Genomic DNA, 22,700 nt, shown 5'->3' on the forward strand with positions numbered 1-22,700 from the left:
CTCAACCACCGTGAAGATTCTCGTTAGTTTAGCCAACTCAACACTTACCACCCGGCGACTCCCGGACCCAAACCCGGATAAGAAGTGGGCCAACAATTCACTCGGTCAAGGTAACGTTAATTTGCAAGATTTCAGAGTATGTGCATTTCATAGATAATGCGTATAGAAAATATCTGATCTCAATGATGAGGTAGGTAGCTGCAATAACATTAACTTAGCTAGCTAACGTTACTTTTAGGCAGCTAGTGTGGGCTTTACCGATAGAGCTAGCTAGCTTTACAGAACCGCTTTTAAAGAAGTAATTTATTTTATGATTATGATCTGGCGTTTATACGAATAAACAATAATCTGATTGAAATAAGTGTTACATATGTGTTCATAGCTAGTTGGCTAGCTTCATTTGTTTTAGCTTGCTAACTTGGCACATTTTGTCACCATGCAATCATGTCTCTAGTTGAGAACACTTTCTGAAAAATCACTTTGGAATTATTGTGATCTTATCCTACCTAGCGTGAGGTGTGTGTGACACTAACAACTTCAGAGATTCAGCACTGAAACACTGTGTTAACTGAGACCTGTGGCAATGGAATCTCTACCGCCAGCAAAATCACGACAAGCTTTTCAAGTTCAGAATCAGCAGATGCCTTGGAGCAGGATGTTGCTGGGATCACTGATTGTCTTCAGTTGTCTGGTAGCTTCTGTGTCCTCTGATGAGGATTACTATAAGTTATTGAAGGTGTCCAGAGAAGCAACAACCAGAGAGATACGACAAGCCTTCAAAAAGCTAGCTCTGATCATGCACCCGGATAAAAACCCAGTGAGTAGCCTGCCCTATAGATAGATATACACTACCTGTCAAAAGTTTTAGAACACCTACTCATTCAAGTGTTTTCCTTTATTTTTACTATTTTCTATGTTGTATTGTTGGAGTGAAGACATCAAAACTAAGAAATAACAGAAATGGAATCATGTAGTAACAAAAAGTTTAACAAATTAAACCAAAATATATTTGAAATTCTTCAAAGTAGCCACCCTTTGCCTTGATGACAGCTTTGCACACTCTTGGCATTCTCTCAACCAGCTTCACCTGGAATGCTTTTCCAGCAATCTTGAAGGAGTTCCCACATATGCTGAGCACTTGTTGGCTGCTTTTCCTTCACTCTGCGGTCTGATTCATCCCAAATTATCTCCATTTGGTTGAGGTCGGGTGATTGTGGTGGCCATGTCGTCTGATACAGCACTCCATCACTCTCCTTGATCAAATAGCCCTTACACAGCATGGAGGTGTGTTGGGTCATTGTCCTGTTGAAAAACAAGTGGTAGTCCCACTAAGCCCAAACCAAATGGGATGGCTTATCGCTGCAGAATGTTGTGGTAGCCCTGCTGGTTAAGTGTGCCTTGAATTCTAAGTAAATCACTGACAGTGGCACCAGCAAAGCACCCCACACTATCACACCTCTTCCTCCATGGTTTACGGTGGGAAATGCACATGCGGAGATTAGAGGTCGACCGATTATGATTTTTCAACCGATACCGATTATTGGAGGACTTAAAAAGCCGATACTGATTAATCGGCCGATTTAAAATAAAAAAAATGTTTATTTATTTGTAATAATGACATTTACAACAATACTGAATGAACACTTATTTTAACTTAATATAATACATCAAGTTCAACTTAGCCTCAAATAAATAATGAAACATGTTCATTTTGGTTTAAATAATGCAAAAAAAAGTTTTGGAGAAGAAAGTAAAAGTGCAATATGTGCTATGTAAGAAAGCTAACGTTTAAGTTCCTTGCTCAGAACATGAGAACATATGAAAGCTGGTGGTTCCTTTTAACATGAGTCTTCAATATTCCCAGGTAAGAAGTTTTAGGTTGTAGTTATTATTGGAATTATAGAACTATTTCCCTCTATACCATTTGTATTTAATTAACCTTTGACTACTGGATGTTCTTATAGGCACTTTAGTATTGCCAGTGTAACAGTATAGCTTCCGTCCCTCTCCTCGCTCCTCCCTGGGCTCGAACCAGGAACACAACGACAACACCACCATGCAGAGCAAGGGAAACAACCACAGGCTTAGAGCGAGTGACGTTTGAAACGCGCACAAACTAGCCAGCCATTTCACTTCGGTTACACCAGCCTCATCTCGGGAGTTGATAGGCTTGAAGTCATAAACAGCGCACTGCTTGACGCACAACAAAGAGCTGGCAAAACGCACGAAAGTGCTGTTTGAATTAATGTTTTTATGCGCCTGCTTCTGCCTACCACCGCTCAGTCAGATACTTAGATACTTGTATGCTCAGTCAGATTATATGCAACGCAGGACACGCTAGATAATATCTAATAATATCATCAACCATGTGTAGTTAACTAGTGATTATGATTGATTGTTTTTTTTAAAGATAAGTTTAATGCTAGCCAGCAACTTACCTTGGCTTACTGCATTCGCGTAACAGGCAGTCTCCTTGTGGAGTGCAACGAGAGAGAGGCAGCTTGTTATTGCGTTGGACTAGTTAACTGTAAGATTGGATCCCCCGGCTGACAAAGTGAAAATCTGTCGTTCTGCCCCTGAACGAGGCAATTAACCCACCGTTCCTAGGCCGTCATTGAAAATAAGAATTTGTTCTTAACTGATTTGCCTAGTTAAATAAAGATTAAATAAAGGTGTAAAAATAAAAATCCCAAAATACAGATTTTCCGATTGTTATGAACTTGAAATCGGCCCTAAGTAATCGGCCATTCCGATTAATCGGTCGACCTCTAGCGGAGATCCTCCATTCACCCACACCGCATCTCACAAAGACACGGCGCGGTTGGAACCAAAAATCTCCAATTTGGATTCCAGACCAAAGGACACATTTCCTCCGGTGTAATGTCCATTGTTCGTGTTTCTTGGCCCAAGCAAGTCTCTTCTTCATATTGGTGTCGTTTTTAATAGTGGTTTCTTTGCAGCAGTTTGACCATGAAGGCCTGATTCACGCAGTCTCCTCTGAACAGTCGATATTGAAATTAGAGGTTTGCTGATTTAATTGGGGCCGATTTCAAGTTTTCATAACAAATCGGCAATCGGACTTTTTGGGCGCCAATTACATTGCAATCCACGAGGAAACTGCATGGCAGGCTGACCACCTGTTACGCGAGTGCAGCGTCAAAAGGACCTTGTGGCTACAAGGAGCCAAGGTAAGTTGCTAGCTAGCATTAAACTTATAAAAAACAATCAGTCTTCACATAATCACTAGTTAACTACACATGGTTGATGATATTACTAGGTTGACTAGCTTGTCCTGCGTTGCATATAATTAATGCCGTGCCTGTTAATTTATTATCGAATCACAGCCTACTTCAACTTCGCCAAACAAGTAAAGATTTAACAAAATTGCATAATCGTTGCACAAATGTACCTAACCGTAAACATCAATGCCTTTCTTAAAATCAATACACAGAAGTATATATTTTTTAAACTTGCAAATTTAGTTAAAAGAAATTCATGTTAGCAGGCAATGTTAATGAGGGAAATTGTTTCACTTCTCTTGCGTTCAGTGCAAGCAGAGTCAGGGTATATGCAACCGTTTGGGCTGCCTGGCTCTTTACGAACTGTGTGAAGACCATTTCTTCCTAACGAAGACCATAATTAATTTGCCAGAATTTTATGTATTTATGACAAACATTGAAGGTTGTGCAATGTAACAGCAATATTTAGACTTGGGGTTGCCACCCGTTCGATAAAATACGGACAGTTCCGTATTTCGCTGAAAGAATAAACGCTTTGTTTTCTAAATGATAGTTTCCGGATTTTACCATATTAATGACCAAAGGCTCTTATTTCTGTGTTTATTATATTATAATGAAGTCTTATTTCATAGAGCAGTCTGACTGAGCGGTGGTAGGCAGTAACAGGCTCGTTCATTCAAACAGCACTACTGCATTTGCCAGCAGCTCTTGGCAATGCTTGACATACAGTGCTGTTTATGACTTCAAGCCTATCAACTACCGAGATTAGGCTGGCAATACTAAAGTACTAGAGAGAAATACTAAGGTATAGAGAGCGCGTCATAATTCCTATAATAACTACAACCTAAAACTTCTTAACTGGGAATATTGAAGAATTGGAAATATTGAACTACCAGCTTTCATATGTTCTGAGCAAGGAACTTAAATGTTGGCTTTTTACATGGCACATATTGCACTTTTACTTTCTCCAACACTTTGTTTTTGCATTATTTAAACCAAATTGAACAAGTTTCATTATTTATTTAAGACTAAATAGATTTTAGTTCAAATGTGTTCATTGTTCATTCAGTATTGTAATAATGACAATTACAACAAATATATTGTGGCAAATCTCTTCAAGATTAGGAGCGTTTGTCACAAATTAAGTGGGAAACTGTCAGCAAAATCACAGAGTTATTTCGAACAGGACAGTACCTGTGTGCTTGTTTCTCCGTTCTGGTCCACCCAGGCCGCAGGCAAGGTCAAGGATAGCAGGGTTCGGTACACAAATCAGGTTTTCGGTAGGTCGAGGTCCAAACGCCAACAGGTAAGTCCAAACAGTCAGCTCATACATGGTAAATCCAGCCTATATATATTTATTTCTCTATGGTTCACAGATCCTTCCAGCCCTTTCTCTCTCTCTTCCTGGTTTGTCTTGACCCCTTATCTGTGGATCGGCCCCACCTTCTGAGGGTTCCCCTTGCTTCTGAGAATTGTAGTTTTGGCAGTCGGACATTTTGTGATCTGTAGTTCTGATCGGGGTGGCCATTTTAGTGATAGGGCAGAGCCCCTTTATTAGTTCACATGTCTGACATTTATCACTCGCCCCCCTTCTTTGCCAGAAAATATATATAGGCCGATTTAATCGGTATCTGCTTTTTTTGGTCCTCCAATAATATGTATCTGCTTTGAAAAATCATAATCGGTCGACCTCTAGTAGAGATGTATCTGTTACTTGAACTCTGAAGCATTTATTTGGGCTGCAATCTTGGGTGCAGTTAATTGCAGATTTCTGAGGCTGGTAACTCTAATGAACGCATCCTCTGCAGAAGAGGTAACTCTGGGTCTTCTTTTCCTGTGGCGATCCTCATGAGAGCCAGTTTCCTCCTAGCGCTTAATGGTTTTTGCTGCTGCACTTGAAGAAAATTTCAGTTATTGAAATTTTCCGGATTGACTGACCTTTATGTCTTAAAGTAAAGATGGACTGTCGTTTCTCTTTACTTATTTGAGCTGTTCTTGCCATAATATGACCGCCAGGTGCACATGGTTTCCTCCGACACATTGGTGTGCGTCCCCCCATGGACCTCGCGGTCGCGGCCGGCTGTGACAGAGCCTGGGCTCGAACCCAGAGTCTCTGGTGCCCTAGACCACTGCGTCACCCGGGAGGCCACAAATGAACTTTTTAACAAGGCACACCTGTTAATTAAAATGCATCCCAGGTGACTACCTCATGAAGCTGGTTGAGAGAATGCCAAGAGTGTGCAAAGCTGTCATCAAGGCAAAGGGTGGCTACTTTCAAGAATTGTTTAACACTTTTTGGGGTTGTTTCATAGTTTTGATGTCTTCACTATAATTCTACAATGTAGAAAATAGTAAAAAAATAAAGAAAAACCCTTGAATGAGTAGGTGTGTTCAAACCTTTGACTGTGTGTGTTATAACATGTTAAAATGTAACTTATCATTGGCTATAACATATCACAACATACTGGTGATTTCCTAGACTGGTCCCAGATCTGTTTTTGCTATTTTTCTTAATTCTATGGTCATTGTCACAACAAAACAGCACAACCACGTCTGGTAGCAGGCTAGATATTTTCTACAAAGTCCAGTACTTAATTTGTTGCTCTCATTGTCCAGCATGATGAAACTGCCCATGACAAGTTCTTGAAGGTAACCCGAGCCTATGAAGTTCTGAAGGATGACGATCTGAGGAAGAAGTATGACAAGTATGGAGAGAAGGGTCTGCAGGATGAGCAGCAGGGAGGAGGACGATATGAGAGCTGGAACTACTATAGAAATGAATTTGGTAAATCATTTTTCTTTTGGAGTAGTCTAAGAATGTGAAATGTAAACATTGACAAGAAATATGAAGAAAGGGGATTGATAGGCCACTGCTAACATGCAACATTTTCAGTCATTTCCTCAGGACGTTGGTGTGACTTGTCATCTTACTCTTTCTGCAGGTATCTACGATGATGACCTAGAGATTGTCACTTTAGATAGGGGAGACTTCGGTAAGTGACGTCACACTATTCCGAACCTTCACAGCCATCCTTTCTTGTTGGGGTATGTTTGTTGTTATGATACTGACTCTACTACTATAGATGCAGCAGTGAACTCCGGGGAACTATGGTTTGTCAACTTCTACTTCCCTCGTTGCCATCATTGTCACGAGCTGGCTCCCACGGTAATACTTTCCTCACTCACTGTAAAAGTGCATTCTGCAATATTTTCTGCTATTCATTGGTTGTTTCATATACTTAATTAAAATGTCCATTGAACAGTGGTAGATATTGCAGATGGTACCTTTGTTTAAGTCGTCTTCATTTATCTTTTGATAATTGTTATCTATGTTTAATATTTCAACATATTATGTTACTTTGTGTGTGTGTCCGCAGTGGAGGGAGTTTGCTAAGGAGATGGATGGAGTGATCAGGATAGGAGCAGTGAACTGTGGAGACAACAACAGACTGTGTCGCAGCAAAGGCATCAACAGCTACCCCAGCCTCTACATTTACAAAGCTGGAATGGTAGGAGAAACGTCACAGCTGTCTTTTAGGATAGCTGTGTCATGCATCACGTAGCCTGGTTAAACCAGACTGAATGCTACGCTCACCATGGTTTTAGCACATCATTCAATCTGTTTTAAACAGGCTACGTATCACTCACTGCTCATGGTGTTAGGAACAACCCTCTAAAATGCATCCCTTTCTGTCGTCCCAATAGAATCCAGAGAAATACTTTGGAGATAGGGCCAAGGAGAGTTTGACTAAGTTTGGCATGCAATTTGTGAAGAGCAGAGTTACAGAGCTGTGGCAAGGCAATGTCTTCACCGAGATTGAGGCAGCATTTTCATCTGGAGTTGGATGGCTGATCTCCTTCTGTGCTGACTCTGGAGGTAAGACGGGCTGTTAAGGGTTACGTTGAGATGCTTTGTCATGTTTACAAATAGAGACTTTTAGTCAGAAGTAGTGAAACCAATATGGTAGGAATTGTATTTTCTATACAGTTAAATTATGATCTGTGTTTGATCTCTTCATAGACTGTCTAGAGTCACAGACAAGGCAAAAATTAGCAGGAATGTTGGTAAGTCCTCATTGAACCCATGCTGTATGTTTACCTTCCCATGAGCATACATTGTTATTGTGACTGAAATATGTCTCTTGTGTTTTCTTCAGGAAGGTCTAGTGAACGTGGGCTGGATGGACTGCTCAACACAGGCCGAGTTGTGTGACAGCTTTGAGGTGACCACCAGCACCACAGCCTTCTTCCCCCCCGGCAGTTCACTGAAGAACAAGGGCAGCGTGCTGGTAAGAGAGGCCCATGTTTTAGTTTTGTTTGCGTACACTAAAAACAATGCATAACATGAAATGTATTTGTAAGTGAGAAGGAGAAACCCAGGATGGGTTTATCAAGAAGCCTCACCATACATGGCTTAGAGAACACTTTTTATTTTATTGACATGAGATGATAGAATCATGAGTGTTCTGAAAGCCCAGATTTACAACAAACATTGTTTTCATGACAACAACAGTTCCTGCAGAGTTTGGATACCAGAGAGATCTATGGAGAGGTGATGCAGCATCTGCCTGACCTGGAGGCTCTTACTAAGGAAACCTTCCAGGTACAGTAATAATAACACAATAAATAATCAAAAGGTACAGTAAAAATCATCTGTATGGCCATCTTGTACCACCATATATTTATTGTGCCTGGGGGGGTTTATGTGTTAGTGCAGCGTCCTCTGTGCTGTCCAATCTGTGAGAGGCAGACTCGGTTGTTGGAGGCCGGCTCGAATGTTGTGGATGTTTGAGTGGTGTCCTGATGTTCTTTCCTCTTCCTAGTAATAATATACCTACCTACTAAAAATAACCACATATATTTGACATTAAATAATCTGTTGTCTGACATGATTTCAGTTGAGGAAAACACCTGTAGGGGTGATGCTGAAATATTTAGGAAAAATACAGTTATTCTGTCCTATTGTGTTCTATTCTATTCTCCATCGGTCTCTGTAGAGTAAACTGGCCCATCATCGGTGGCTGGTCAGTTTTTCTTTCGGACAGAAGACCATGGCATCTCATGAGTATAAGAAGCTCAAGGCTCTTCTGAAGGCAGCCCACATACAGGTAAGGTCTGAAATCCACAATGAATATCGCTCTGATTCACTGTTCATTCATGTCACTGATTCAGTCTGGATGTTTAATACTGCCAGTACTCTGTGCTTTTTCTCAGGTGGGAAAGGTGGACTGCCTTACTGACTCAGAACTATGTGTCTCCTTCTACATTCAAAAGCCCTGTATCGCTGTCTTCAAAGGCCTTGGGATTCATGACTTTGAGATCCACCATGGTAAGTCAGCGTCTTATTCGAACTCAACCGATTTTGGTATTTTATCTCTGTATTTCACTTGGCATTCCTTTTCACTGGTTGTTGTATACATATGCAAATTTGTATATCTACTCGGGGGGGCTCCCGAGTGGTGCAGTGGTCTAAGACACTGCATCTCAATGGTACCTGGTTCGAATCCAGGCTGCATCACATCCGGCCGTGATTGGGAGTCCCATAGGGCGGCGCACAATTGGCCCAGCGTCGTCTGGGTTTGGCCGGGGTAGGCTGTCATTATAAATTAGAATTTGTTCGTAACTGACTTTCCTAGTTTAACAAAATTATTTTTAAATTTTTCTTGTTTTGTTTTTCATGAGAGCTTGAGTGTTTAAATCTTACTATCTATTTCTTATAAATGGCAAATAAACTGTTTCTGTTCTCCCAGGGAAGGATGTGCTGTATAACATCATAGCATTTGCTAAGGAGAGTGTCAGCGCCCATGTCACCACTCTGAGACCAGAGAACTTCCCCAGTGATGGAAAGGAGCCCTGGCTAGTTGACTTCTTTGCTCCTGTAAGTATCAGCCTAATGTTAGTGACTAATACTCTACTTGCTTATCGATGTTCACAGTTGACTACGTGTTGACATGTATTTGAAAGATCAAATCACATTGTATTTGTCACATGCGCCGAATACAACCGGTGTAGACCTTACAGTGAAATGCTTACTTACAAGCCCTTAACCAACAATGAAAAAATAAGTATTAAGTAAAAAATATAAAATAAAAGTTACAAATAATTCAACAGCAACAGTAAAATAACAATAGCGAGGCTATATACAGGGGGTACCGTTACAGAGTCAATGTGCGGGGGCACCGGTTAGTCAAGGTAATTGAGGTAATATGTACATGTAGGTAGAGTTAAAGTGACTTTGCATAGATAATAAACAGAGTAGCAGCAGCATAATAGAGGGGTCTGGGTAGCCCTTTAATTAGCTATTAAGAAGCCCTTTTGACCTAGACTTGGCGCTCCGGTACCGCTTGCCGTGCGTTAGCAGAGAGAACAGTCTGACTAAGGTGGCTGGAGTCTTTCACAATTTTTTGGCCCTTTCTCTGATACCACCTGGTATAGAGGTCCTGGATGGCAGGAAGCTTGGCCCCAGTGATGTACTGGGCCGTACGCACTACCCTCTGTAGTGCCTTGCGGTCGGAGGCCAAGCAGTTGACATACCAGGCAGTGATGCAGCTGTAGAACCTTTTGAGGATCTGAGGACCCATGCCAAATCTTTTTAGTCTCATGAGGGGAATAGATCTCGTCGTGCCTTCTTCACGACTGTCTGTCTTAGTGTGTTTAGACCATTTTAGCTTGTTGGTGATGTGGACACCAAGGAACTTGAAGCTCTCAACCTGCTCCACTACAGCCCTGTCGATGAGAATTGGGGCATGCTCGGTCCTCCTTTTCCTGTAGTTCACAATCATCTCCTTTGTCTTGATCACGTTGAGGGAGAGGTTGTTGTCCTGGCACCACACGACCAGGTCTCTGACCTCCCTATAGGCTGTCTCGTCGTTGTCGGTGATCAGGCCACCGTTGTGTCATCGGCAAACGTGATGATAGTGTTGGAGTCGTGCCTGGCCATGCAGTCATGAATGAACAGGGAGTACAGGAGGGGACTACAGGAGCACGCACCCCTGAGTGGCCCCCGTGTTGAGGATCAGCATGACTGATGTGTTGTTCCTTACCACCTGGGGGCAGACCGTCAGGAAGTCCAGGATCCAGTTGCAAAGGGAGGTGTTTAGTCCCAGGGTCCTTAGCTTAGTGATTAGCTTTGAGGGTACTATGTTGTTGAACGCTGGGCTGTTGTCAATGAATAGCATTCTCACATAGGTGTTCCTTTTGTCCTGGTGGGAAAGGGCAGTGTGGAGTGCAATAGAGATTGCTTCATCTGTGGATCTGTTGGGGCGATATGCAAATTGGAGTGGGTCTAGGGTGTTTGGGATAATGGTGTTGATGTGAGCCATAACCAGCCTTTCAAAGCACTTCATGGCTACAGATGTGAGTGCTACGGGTTGGTAGTCATAAACTAGGTGTGGCTATTAAAATAGTAATCTGTTGGTGACTAACAATCCCTGAAAGTAAACAGACTTTATTGTTGTGTAAAGTGGACTAGATCCTGTTGAGTTGGCTGAGACATTGGGTGAGGTCCATGAACAAATACTAATATACGGTTTCCTTGTAGTGGTGTCCGCCCTGTCGTGCTCTCCTCCCTGAGCTGAGGAAAGCCTCGATCCAGCTGTTTGGTCAGATGAAGTTTGGAACGCTGGACTGCACCGTGCACGAGAGACTCTGCAGCATGGTGAGTGTCGGGAGAACATACCAAACGTAAACCCAAACCCCCTAGATGTGCTATTCTTCTATGTATTCCACAATATCTGCTTAGATGTATTGAGAAAGCCTGGTTGCCAGTCTGTTTAGCTAGCATTCCACTTCTTGTACTCCATGTCGTGTGCATATGATGCGGTGTAAAATTAGTGGAATGTTAGCTAAGAAGACTGCCAACTAGGCTAGTATTGCGGAGCCAGCCATGCAAGACTGTTGCTCCCAGAGTTGAACTATGTCCCCAAATCATGGCCCTACTGTATGACATCATTTCTCACTATAATGAAGGTATTTATGATTGAATTAAATAATACGCGATTCATTCAATGGACTATGACTAGTATCAACAAAGCCGTTTTTATTTCGGTAGCATTTTTACTGCTTTCCTCTGGGCTGTGTGGCATATAGGCATAGTAGAGCTGTCATTCCTCTGGCTGTGTTGTAGCAAGGCTAGCCGTAGGGCTATCATTCCTCTGGCTGTGTTGTAGCAAGGCTAGCCGTAGGGCTATCATTCCTCTGGCTGTGTTGTAGCAAGGCTAGCCGTAGGGCTATCATTCATCTGGCTGTGTTGTAGCAAGGCTAGCCGTAGGGCTATCATTCATCTGGCTGTGTTGTCGCAAGGCTAGCCGTAGGGCTATCATTCATCTGGCTGTGTTGTAGCAAGGCTAGCCGTAGGGCTATCATTCCTCTGGCTGTGTTGTAGCAAGGCTAGCCGTATGGCTATCATTCCTCTGGCTGTGGCATATCATTCCAGGCCTGTTTTTATTTATTTTATTTTACCTTTATTTTACTAGGCAAGTCAGTTATTAAGAACAAATTCTTATTTTCAATGACGGCCTAGGAACAGTGGGTTAACTGCAGAACGACAGATTTGTACCTTGTCAGCTCTGGGATTTGAACTCGCAACCTTCCGGTTAATAGTCCAACGCTCTAACCACTAGGCTACCCTGCCGCCCTGTCACCTGTGATTGTGTGGTGAGCTCAGTATCCACTTTTCCTGGCCAAAATAAAGATGTACTATTTTATATCCTGATCACATCCCTGAGTATGAACCAAATGAAATGTATGTGGTTTTGATGGATAACTGAAAGTGGCAGTGGCTACCACAGTTATGTAACGTACTGTATGTCCTATGTGCCTGTTTTCGGTCCACGCCTACGAAACCACCTTGATAATTAATCGAAAGTAGTACTAGCTACCAGTAATGTTGTGTTTGTGTTTTCAGTATAATATCCATGCCTACCCGACCACGGTAATCTTTAACAAGTCCTCCATCCATGAGTACGAGGGACATCACTCTGCTGACGGAATCCTGGAGTTCATACAGGTGAGAAGCTTACCATTAGCCTAGTTCACAGTATCGGTCCATCTCCTTTCTAGCCAGTGCTTATAGTGCCACAGAGGTTTAAAACTAAGAGACTCAACATATTTACTTCATGTACCTTGTGGAGGAAACGTCCCATTGCCAATAGCCTTAATTGTCTGTTACACAGTACATCCCTACTGTAGTGACTCCTCTTTCTCCCCACTCTTCCAGGACTTAGTCGACCCCACTGTGGTGACCATGGACCCAGACAGCTTTGCAGAGCTGGTGAAGAGGAGAAAACACAGCGAGACCTGGATGGTGGACTTCTATGCCCCGTGGTGTGGGCCCTGTCAGGCCCTGCTGCCCGAGTGGAGGAGGATGGCACGGGTAGGTAGTGGATTGTAGGGTGGTAAGCTATAGGCTGTATAGAATACCTACTAGGTAATAGGCATTAGGATGGTAGACTTCTTTGCCCCCTGGTGTGGGCCCTGCCTGGCCCTGCTGCCGGAGTGGAGGAGAATGGCACCGGTAAGTTCAGTAGGTACAGCAATAGAGCTTCCACTGACATGTTCTCTGGATATTGAGGGCTTGAATCTAGCATAGATGGAGAGATGCATGATATCTATCAAGATGATAAAATATTAGCATTATCTCATTTTATTCTAGGGTGGGTGTAATCAACAAATCCAACTTAATGCATTTGTCAAGATTTTTTAAATGTTAATTCACTCTAGCGAATAATTTGTTTTCTCTCTGGTTTTCTGTCTGTTGATGTCTCTTCTCAGGCGGTGAATGGTATGATAAAGGTGGGGACGGTAGACTGTCAGAAACACCACTCCTTCTGCCAAGGAGAGAGTGTCAGAGCCTACCCTGAGATACGCCTCTACCCTCAGAACGCCAACCGACGAGACCTATATCAGTATGTACCTTACTGTTCTTTCAGTCTTCCTATAGTTACTGTTTACGTGTTCTACAGGTTACACTAAGTTTACATGTTTTAAAGTATACATATGGCTTACATGTTGTAAAGTTTACAGTAAGTTATGTTGTAAAATGTACATTAAATGATATTGTAACGTTTACATTAAGTTATGCTATACAGTCTGTAAATAAGAGTGCTGTTTTTATTTCTCTCACCAGGAGTTACAACGGCTGGCACAGAGATGCTCACTCTCTCAAAGTCTGGGCTGTGGGGTAAGTTCTCTCCTCCTGTGTTTCTGTCCTAGCCTTTTAACAGTCACCATTGTTGGAACCTTTGTATCTGATTTGTAGTCAACAGAAAGGAATTCATACAGTGTCCGTCTGTGTCTTAGTACTCTCCCAAGAGCATCAGTGGATCTGACTCCAGATGACTTCAGGAACAAGGTAATAGGAGGGAAGGATCACTGGGTGGTGGACTTCTATGCTCCGTGGTGTGGACCATGTCAGCATTTTGCCCCAGAGTTCGAGGTCCTCGCTCGGGTAAGATATTTTCTCCACTCCTCCATCTCTCAAACGCATGTTTCTTGGCCCGTTTTCATAAAGCATCAGAGTAGGAGCGCTGATCTAGGATCAGGCATCCCCTGTCCATGTAGGCTGATCTTATTTATTATGATATAAATGGCTCAACTGATCTACACTGAGACACTTCATGAATATGGCCCCTATTCATGCTTATAATATGAATACATTGTTATGTTCATGCTAGAGCGAAGTTATTGTACTTTATACAACGGGTGGGTCTAATCCTGAATGCTGATTGGTTAAAACCGCATTCTAGCCTCTGTCTATTCCACAAGTTACCACTGGCTGAATCTATGACATTAAAATGCCTATTTACCCTGTTCCATCTGACTGCGCAATCCACTGTCTCGTCAACCCATCCAGGCAATTTATAAACTTGATCTCCACTATAAAAAGCATCTCGGCATTCTTACATTTCTTTTAGACTAACATTTCATTTTCAACAGCGGAGATTAGTATAAACCTTAATGTCTGTCTCTCCGACATTTGCAACATCGTTTCAATATTCAAATTGGATCTCCAGCTGTCCCATAGTAATGAATGTGTCGGAGTCGGGACGAGAGAGAGGCAGGCAGCGTTTCTCCGCCAGTCGAAATCATCAATCAGCTGGCATCATTTTTATGGATATATACAAATAAATGTCAATTGAAAACAGGTAAAACCATATGAAGCTCAGCTAGTTTACGGTCTTTCCAGCTTCAGTTTGAAGTGATTGTGTTAGCCGTGTTGGCTAGCTCCTCTGAACAACAGTGTCCTGACGATAGAGCATATTTTCTATGTCAGGCAAAACCTTGCCTCGTCAACTCATTGTTATGGATGTCAAAACAAATGCAAATGCTGCTACTGTTGTTATTCGGGCTGCACTGTTTGAAGTGACTAAGTTAACCGTTGTTGGCTAAGAACAGCCCTTAGTTGTGTGCTATTCAGTAGTGCATTACTTTTGACCAGAGCCCTATGGATAATGTAGTGGTTCTAATGTGTTGATTCACTGGGCGGCCATCTCTTTGATTGCTTCCTAAATGGCACCCTATTCACTATGTAGTGCACTGCTTTTGACCAGAGTGTTATGGGTCTCCCTATGGGCTCTGGTCAAAAGTAGTGGGAAAATTGTTCTTTTTCTGATGTAATCTTTCTTTGTCTAGATGGTGAAAGGGAGTGTGAGGGCAGGGAAAGTAGACTGTCAGGCCCACTACCAGACCTGTCAGTCAGCTGGCATCACAGCCTATCCCAGCGTCCGATTCTACCCACACCTGGGCACCAAGAAGGTAAGAGACTCCTGATTGGTAACTCTTTTTTTTGAATGGGTTAGCTATTTATCCAGGTAAGTTATTTAGAAGACTTCATATTAACGACCTGACAAAGAGGCGGCAATGATAGTTTTTCATCATAGCAGCTTATCGTTATCTTACTTATTCCTGTCCTTGTTAGAGGACAAGCTGTAAGTTGTAAGTTAAATACATTTGATTACTATGTATCAGAAGTTCCAGTAGTTAGATATTCTTATTGAAACTTGTTTAACTGTATATTTGATGTAGTATTTTTCTTTGAGGACCTCTTGCCTAATAATACCATTTATATTATTAGAGAGGTGGAGTCAGTCCCCCAGAGCACTGTGCCCTAACTAGTCACTCCATCCATCCTTCCACCCCTTCCTCCTTTCATCCCTCTGTCCCCAGCGCGACCAGGGAGGGGAGCACGTCAACAGCCGGGATGCTAACAACATCGCAGACGTCCTCCACCAGAGGCTCCAGCAGTTATCTCCATGGTTACAGGGCAAGGCTGACAACTTCAAGGTAAGCTTCTTACGCAATTCAGCAACTCTGCAATCACCATTTTGCTTTTTAATCTTAGTAGCTATCTCTTACTTTTTGCAGTCAAGTGGAAATATATTATTTTCTGGCACAGACTTTAAGGTGAGAGTTTGGGTTTTGGGCTTTGGCTTAGCTAATTCAGGCAAGATGACTGCTAACACTTTTTTATTTCATTGTATTATTATATATATATTTTTTTTTTAGGCCCATCCATCACCTCCACGCCCCTCTTTGGAGGACAAAAATAAACGTTTTTACTTATTTTCATTTTGTTACGTGTTCAGAGCTCTTGACTTTTTCCACATTTTGTTATGTTACGGCCTGATTGTAAAATTGATTAAATTGTTTTTTTCCCCTCGTAAAATTACACACACTACCCCATAATGACAAAGCTAAAACAGGTTTTTACCAAAATAAAAATAAAATATTGAAACATCAGATTTAAATAACTATTCAGACCCTTTACCCACTATTGCTGAGCTTGGCTGAGCACCAGCTCTAGGAAGAGTCTTGGTGGTTCCAAACTTCTTCCATTTAAGAATCATGGAGACCACTGTTCTTGGGGACCTTCGATGCTGCAAAACATTTTTGGTCCCCTTCCCCAGATCTGTTTCTTGACACAGACCTGTTTCGGAGCTCTTGCTCTGACATGCACTGTCAACTGTGGGACCTTATATAGACAGGTGTATGCCTTTCCAAATCATGTCCAATCAATTGAATTTACCACAGGTGGACTCCAATCAAGTTCTAGAAACATCTCAAGGATGATCAATGGAAGCAGGATGCACCTGAGCTCAATTTCGAGTCTCATAGCAAAGGGTCTGAATACTTATGTAAATAAGGTATTTCTAAAAAACCTGTTTTCCCTTTGTCATTATGGGGCATTGTGTGTAGATTGAGGGCAAAAAAAATATTTAATTCATTTTAGAAAAAGGCTGTAACATAACAACATTTGGAAAAAGTGAAGGGGTCTACATTTTACATATGTGGCTTTTATTTATTTTTTACAGTAGTTACATAGCAAGAATAAAGTATTTTGATAGACGTTACATCGAGATGGATATTACTTATACATCATCATGTTTTCACTCACAACTATTATAGAACATTAACTTTTAAACCCACCCCTCAGCTACTCTGTCCATCCCACCTGTCTCCGTTAACAGCTCTCTTATGATTTCCATGTGCCATATTTTTCAACTGCCAATAGTTAGTTGAAGTGACTTTGGATTGAGTTGGCTCAGTGTATCAAACCACAATTACATTATCTCTCTATCTCTCTCTTTTTGTTTTTCTCTCTCTTTCTGCAGGATGAATTGTGAGTTCAAGGGGGTCGATTCCACTGAGATGGTTTTCCTTATGGAAACATAAAGGATGGACACACACACACACACACACACACACTTAACAAACAAAAAGACTCTGAGAAGAGCTTTGTTTCTGCAAGGAGGATTACTGCCAAGGAAAGAAGACGTTATTGAAAGGTTACCTCAGTATTGTCGTACTGTCAAAACAAACCTGTTTCTCAACTGATTCAACGATAAGGAAAGACTGACTCGCTGTCTTAGGTTTTACTAGTTCTATAGGTGAAGTGTGTCCATATGGTAGGTGTCGACCTGCCTGATATCTGAATGTACTGTCTGATGTAGGTTGGGGACAAGATGTTTTATGCCTATATTTATGATACAAAATGGCAGTTTATCAGTTTATAATGCGCCTGCCAATGTCAATGCTTCTTGTTGATTCAACTTGAACCATTTGAGTGTAGTGAACAGTGTTTTATTCATTCTGTGAAGTGACCACACTGTACTGGCTGTGTTGGTTGTATTATTATTATGATGATACCAATCTATTTGTTTGTCTGCTGATAGTAGGGTTCAGTATGCAACCTCTGTATACAGTAAAACACACAAACACAATTTTAAAAAGACATCCTGTACACTGAAAACAATTAACAGAACATATGTTACCAATTCACTCCACATCATTCATTGATATGTTACTGTTTGCCATCACTGAAATGTGAATGGAAATGGTTTGATTAGTTGTGGGATGATGCAGTCTTGCAAAAGTTTTCTGTCATACCAGAAATGTGGGAAATCTAGCACGGTTTTATGTAATGTCTTTGTAATCTGGTATTTTCAACTCAATACAATACTATCTTTGGATGATGTTTGATAGTAACTTATGTGGGAACTTGTAGTCTTGAAAATAAAACTACAATGCTGAATAGTGTCCCTTTAAGACACTCCTTCTTTTCCTTTCAAGTTGTTTTGCACGGACTCTTGTATTGAGTAAATATCATGTTTAAAAAATATATATACAGTGTATTTGGGAAGTATTCAGACTCCTTTTTCCAATTTTTGTTGTTACAGCCTAATTCTATTTTTTTTCCCCCCTCATCAATCTACACAAAATACCACATAATGACAGCAAAAACAGGTTTTTAGAAATGTCACATTTACATAAGTATTCAGACCCTTTGCTCAGTACTTTGTTGAAGCTACTTTGGCAGCGTTTACAACCTTGTCTTCTTGGGTATGACGCTACAAGCTTGACACACCTATATTTGAGGAGTTTCTTCCATTCTACTCTGCAGATCCTCAAGCTCTGTCGGGTTGGATGGGGAGCATCACTGCACAGCTATTTTTCAGGTCTCCAGAGATGTTCGATCGGGTTAAAGTCGGGGCTCTGGCTGGACCACTCAATGACATTGAGACTTGTCCCTAAGCCACTCCTGCGTTGTCTTGGCCATGTGCTTAGGGTCGTTGTCCTGTTGGAAGGTGAACCTTCACCACAATGTGAGGTCCTGAGCGCTCTGGAGCAGGTTTTCATCAAGGAGCTCTCTGTACTTTGCTTCATTCATCTTTCCCTCAATCCTGACTAGTCTCTCAGTCCCTGCCGCTAAAAACATCTCCACAGCATGATTCTGCCACCACCATGCTTCACTGTAGGGATGGTGCCACGTTTCCTCCAGACACTTGGCATTCAGGCCAAAGAGATTGATCTTGGTTTCATCAGACCAGAGACTCTTGTTTTCCTATGGTCTGAGAGTCTTTTAGGTGCCTTTTGGCAAACTCCAAGTAGGCTGTCGTACCTATTACTGAGAAGTGCCTTCTGTCTGGCCACTCTACCATAAATAACTGATTGGTGGAATGCTGCAGAGATGGTTGTCCTTCTGGAAAGTTCTCCCATCTTCACAGAGGGACTCTGGAGCTCTGTCAGAGTGACCATCAGACTCTTGATCACTTCCCTGATCAAGGCCCTTCCCCTCCGATTGCTCAGTTTGGCCGGGCTGGCAGCTCTAGGAAGAGTCTTGGTGGTTCCAAACTTCTTCCATTTTAAGAATGATAAGGCCACAGTGTTCTTGGGGACCTTCAATGCTGCCGAAATGTTTTGGTACCCTTCCCCAGATCTGTGCCTCTGCACAAGCTTGTCTCGGGGCTCTACGGACAATTCCTTCGGCCTCATGTCTTGGTTTTTGCTCTGACATGCAAATCAAATTAAATCAAATTTATTTATATAGCCCTTCGTACATCAGCTGATATCTCAAAGTACTGTACAGAAACCCAGCCTAAAACCCCAAACAGCAAGCAATGCAGGTGTAGAAGCACGGTGGCTAGGAAAAACTCCCTAGAAAGGCCAAAACCTAGGAAGAAACCTAGAGAGGAACCAGGCTATGTGGGGTGGCCAGTCCTCTTCTGGCTGTGCCGGGTGGAGATTATAACAGAACATGGCCAAGATGTTCAAATGTTCATAAATGACCAGCATGGTCGAATAATAATAAGGCAGAACAGTTGAAACTGGAGCAGCAGCACGGCCAGGTGGACTGGGGACAGCAAGGAGTCATCATGTCAGGTAGTCCTGGGGCATGGTCCTAGGGCTCAGGTCCTCCGAGAGAGAGAAAGAAAGAGAAAAGGAGAGAATTAGAGAACGCACACTTAGATTCACACAGGACACCGAATAGGACAGGAGAAGTACTCCAGATATAACAAACTGACCCTAGCCCCCCGACACACAAACTACTGCAGCATAAATACTGGAGGCTGAGACAGGAGGGGTCAGGAGACACTGTGGCCCCATCCGAGGACACCCCCGGACAGGGCCAAACAGGAAGGATATAACCCCACCCACTTTGCCAAAGCACAGCCCCCACACCACTAGAGGGATATCTTCAACCACCAACTTACCATCCTGAGACAAGGCTGAGTATAGACCACAAAGATCTCTGCCACGGCACAACCCAAGGGGGGGGGGGGCAACCCAGACAGGATGACCACAACAGTGAATCAACCCACTCAGGTGACGCACCCCTTCCAGGGACGGCATGAGAGAGCCCCAGTAAAGCCAGTGACTCAGCCCCTGTAATAGGGTTAGAGGCAGAGAATCCCAGTGGAAAGAGGGGAACCGGCCAGGCAGAGACAGCAAGGGCGGTTCGTTGCTCCAGAGCCTTTCCGTTCACCTTCCCACTCCTGGGCCAGACTACACTCAATCATATGACCCACTGAAGAGATGAGTCTTCAGTAAAGACTTAAAGGTTGAGACCGAGTTTGCGTCTCTGACATGGGTAGGCAGACCGTTCCATAAAAATGGAGCTCTATAGGAGAAAGCCCTGCCTCCAGCTGTTTGCTTAGAAATTCTAGGGACAATTAGGAGGCCTGCGTCTTGTGACCGTGGTGTACGTGTAGGTATGTACGGCAGGACTAAATCAGAGAGATAGGTAGGAGCAAGCCCATGTAATGCTTTGTAGGTTAGCAGTAAGACCTTGAAATCAGCCCTTGCTTTGACAGGAAGCCAGTGTAGAGAGGCTAGCACTGGAGTAATATGATCAAATTTTTGGGTTCTAGTCAGGATTCTAGCAGCCGTATTTAGCACTAACTGAAGTTTATTTAGTGCTTTATCCGGGTAGCCAGAAAGTAGAGCATTGCAGTAGTCTAACCTAGAAGTGACAAAAGCATGGATTAATTTTTCTGCATCATTTTTGGACAGAAAGTTTCTGATTTTTGCAATGTTACGTAGATGGAAAAAAGCTGTCCTCGAAATGGTCTTGATATGTTCTTCAAAAGAGAGATCAGGGTCCAGAGTAACGCCGAGGTCCTTCACAGTTTTATTTGAGACGACAGTACAACCATTAAGATTAATTGTCAGATTCAACAGAAGATCTCTTTGTTTCTTGGGACCTAGAACAAGCATCTCTGTTTTGTCCGAGTTTAATAGTAGAAAGTTTGCAGCCATCCACTTCCTTATGTCTGAAACACATGCTTCTAGCGAGGGCAATTTTGGGGCTTCACCATGTTTCATTGAAATGTACAGCTGTGTGTCATCCGCATAGCAGTGAAAGTTAACATTATGTTTTCGAATAACATCCCCAAGAGGTAAAATATATAGTGAAAACAATAGTGGTCCTAAAACGGAACCTTGAGGAACACCGAAATTTACAGTTGATTTGTCAGAGGACAAACCATTCACAGAGACAAACTGATATCTTTCCGACAGATAAGATCTAAACCAGGCCAGAACATGTCCGTGTAGACCAATTTGGGTTTCCAATCTCTCCAAAAGAATGTGGTGATCGATGGTATCAAAAGCAGCACTAAGGTCTAGGAGCACGAGGACAGATGCTGAGCCTTGGTCCGATGCCATTAAAATGTAATTTACCACCTTCACAAGTGCCGTCTCAGTGCTATGATGGTGTCTAAAACCAGACTGAAGCATTTCGTATACATTGTTTGTCTTCAGGAAGGCAGTGAGTTGCTGCGCAACAGCCTTCTCTAAAAATTTTGAGAGGAATGGAAGATTCGATATAGGCCGATAGTTTTTTTATATTTTCTGGGTCAAGGTTTGGCTTTTTCAAGAGAGGCTTTATTACTGCCACTTTTAGTGAGTTTGGTACACATCCGGTGGATAGAGAGCCGTGCACTGTCAACTGTGGGACCTTTTTATATAGACAGATGTGTGCCTTTCCAAATCATGTCCAATCAATTCAATTGACCACAGGTGGACTCCAGTCAAGTTGTAGAAACATCTCACGGGTGATCAATGTAAACAGGATGCACCTGAGCTCAATTTCGAGTCTCATAACAAATGGTCTGAATACTTATTTACATAAGGTATTTCTGTTTTATTTTGTATTTTTAATACATTTGCAAAAAAATGTCAACCTGTTTTTGTTTTCTCATTCTGGGGTAATTGTGTGTAGATTTTTGAGGGAAATAATGTATTTAATACGTTTTTAGAATAAGGCTGTAACGTAACAATGTGGAAAAAGGGAAGGGGTCTGAATACTTTCCAAATGCACTGCATATTTAAATGCCATTTAACTTTATCAGTTCCAAAAGTATCCACTAGATGGCAACAGAACAATGTATTGGTCTTCTCATGTTTAGCTCAGATTCAATTTTATTTTATTTGTCACTTGCACCGAATACAACCGTTGTAGACTTTACCGTGAAATGCTTACTTATGAGCCCTTTCCAAACAATGCAGAGTTAACATTTAAGAAAAACTTGCTAAATAAAAAAGATGTCTAATAAAATGTTTCTACAGTTGCCGACTGTCTTTTGCTAGTTCATCTCTGATTCAGAGGGGTTGGGTTAAATGCCGAAGCCACATTTCAGTTGAATGCATTGTTGTACAACTGATTAGGTATCCCCTTTCAATGCAATTACTGGGATAATTAGGAATATGTTTTTATTTATGCCAGCAATCTTTTGCTTATTGTAAGAGGATTCTGCAAGCTGTGGTTGGTACAAAGTTTGAGAATACATGTTCTGTATGTTGTCTATTTCAAAAATAGGATCCCAACTATTTTAAGCTGACTGTACTTCTGTGTAAGTCAAAGTACTAGCTAAAAAATGTGGAATTCATCCATTTATGTCTTTGAACAGTTTATTATAGCCATCTTTTGACTGAGTTGATTTTGAAACAAGAAGTTGGTATTTCCAGGTTCAGAGGGCACATGGGCTGAGTTTAGACAGGCAGCCCAATTATGATCTTTTTTCACTAATTTGGTCTTTTGACCCATCAGATTGGCTCTGAAAATTATCTGCCGTGGAGTTAAAAAAAATATCTAAATACACCCAGTTTCCCTTCCAGGGCAGATTACTTTGTGCTTAAATTATAGATTGTTATTGTATCACTTTTTATAGTAGAGAAGCTAGA

General features: G+C 42.0%; 1 protein-coding gene across 1 annotated transcript; it reads left to right on the forward strand.

Annotated features, from left to right (window-relative positions):
* dnajc10 (DnaJ (Hsp40) homolog, subfamily C, member 10) lies at positions 1 to 17,774 on the forward strand. Its single transcript, XM_029659907.2, has 22 exons — positions 1 to 110; positions 511 to 817; positions 5,856 to 6,024; positions 6,182 to 6,232; positions 6,323 to 6,405; positions 6,617 to 6,748; positions 6,945 to 7,116; positions 7,261 to 7,304; positions 7,397 to 7,528; positions 7,753 to 7,842; positions 8,237 to 8,347; positions 8,454 to 8,568; positions 8,990 to 9,117; positions 10,780 to 10,896; positions 12,145 to 12,246; positions 12,457 to 12,612; positions 13,011 to 13,144; positions 13,366 to 13,419; positions 13,539 to 13,686; positions 14,871 to 14,993; positions 15,405 to 15,521; positions 16,850 to 17,774. The coding sequence occupies exons 2-22, from the start codon at positions 584 to 586 to the stop codon at positions 16,859 to 16,861; spliced, it is 2,424 nt and encodes an 807-aa protein (XP_029515767.1). The 5' UTR covers positions 1 to 110; positions 511 to 583; the 3' UTR covers positions 16,862 to 17,774.
* The last annotated feature ends 4,926 nt before the right edge of the window (positions 17,775 to 22,700 follow it).

This window comes from Oncorhynchus nerka, linkage group LG1 (genome assembly GCF_034236695.1).
Source record: "Oncorhynchus nerka isolate Pitt River linkage group LG1, Oner_Uvic_2.0, whole genome shotgun sequence".
Classification (NCBI taxonomy): domain Eukaryota; kingdom Metazoa; phylum Chordata; class Actinopteri; order Salmoniformes; family Salmonidae; genus Oncorhynchus; species Oncorhynchus nerka.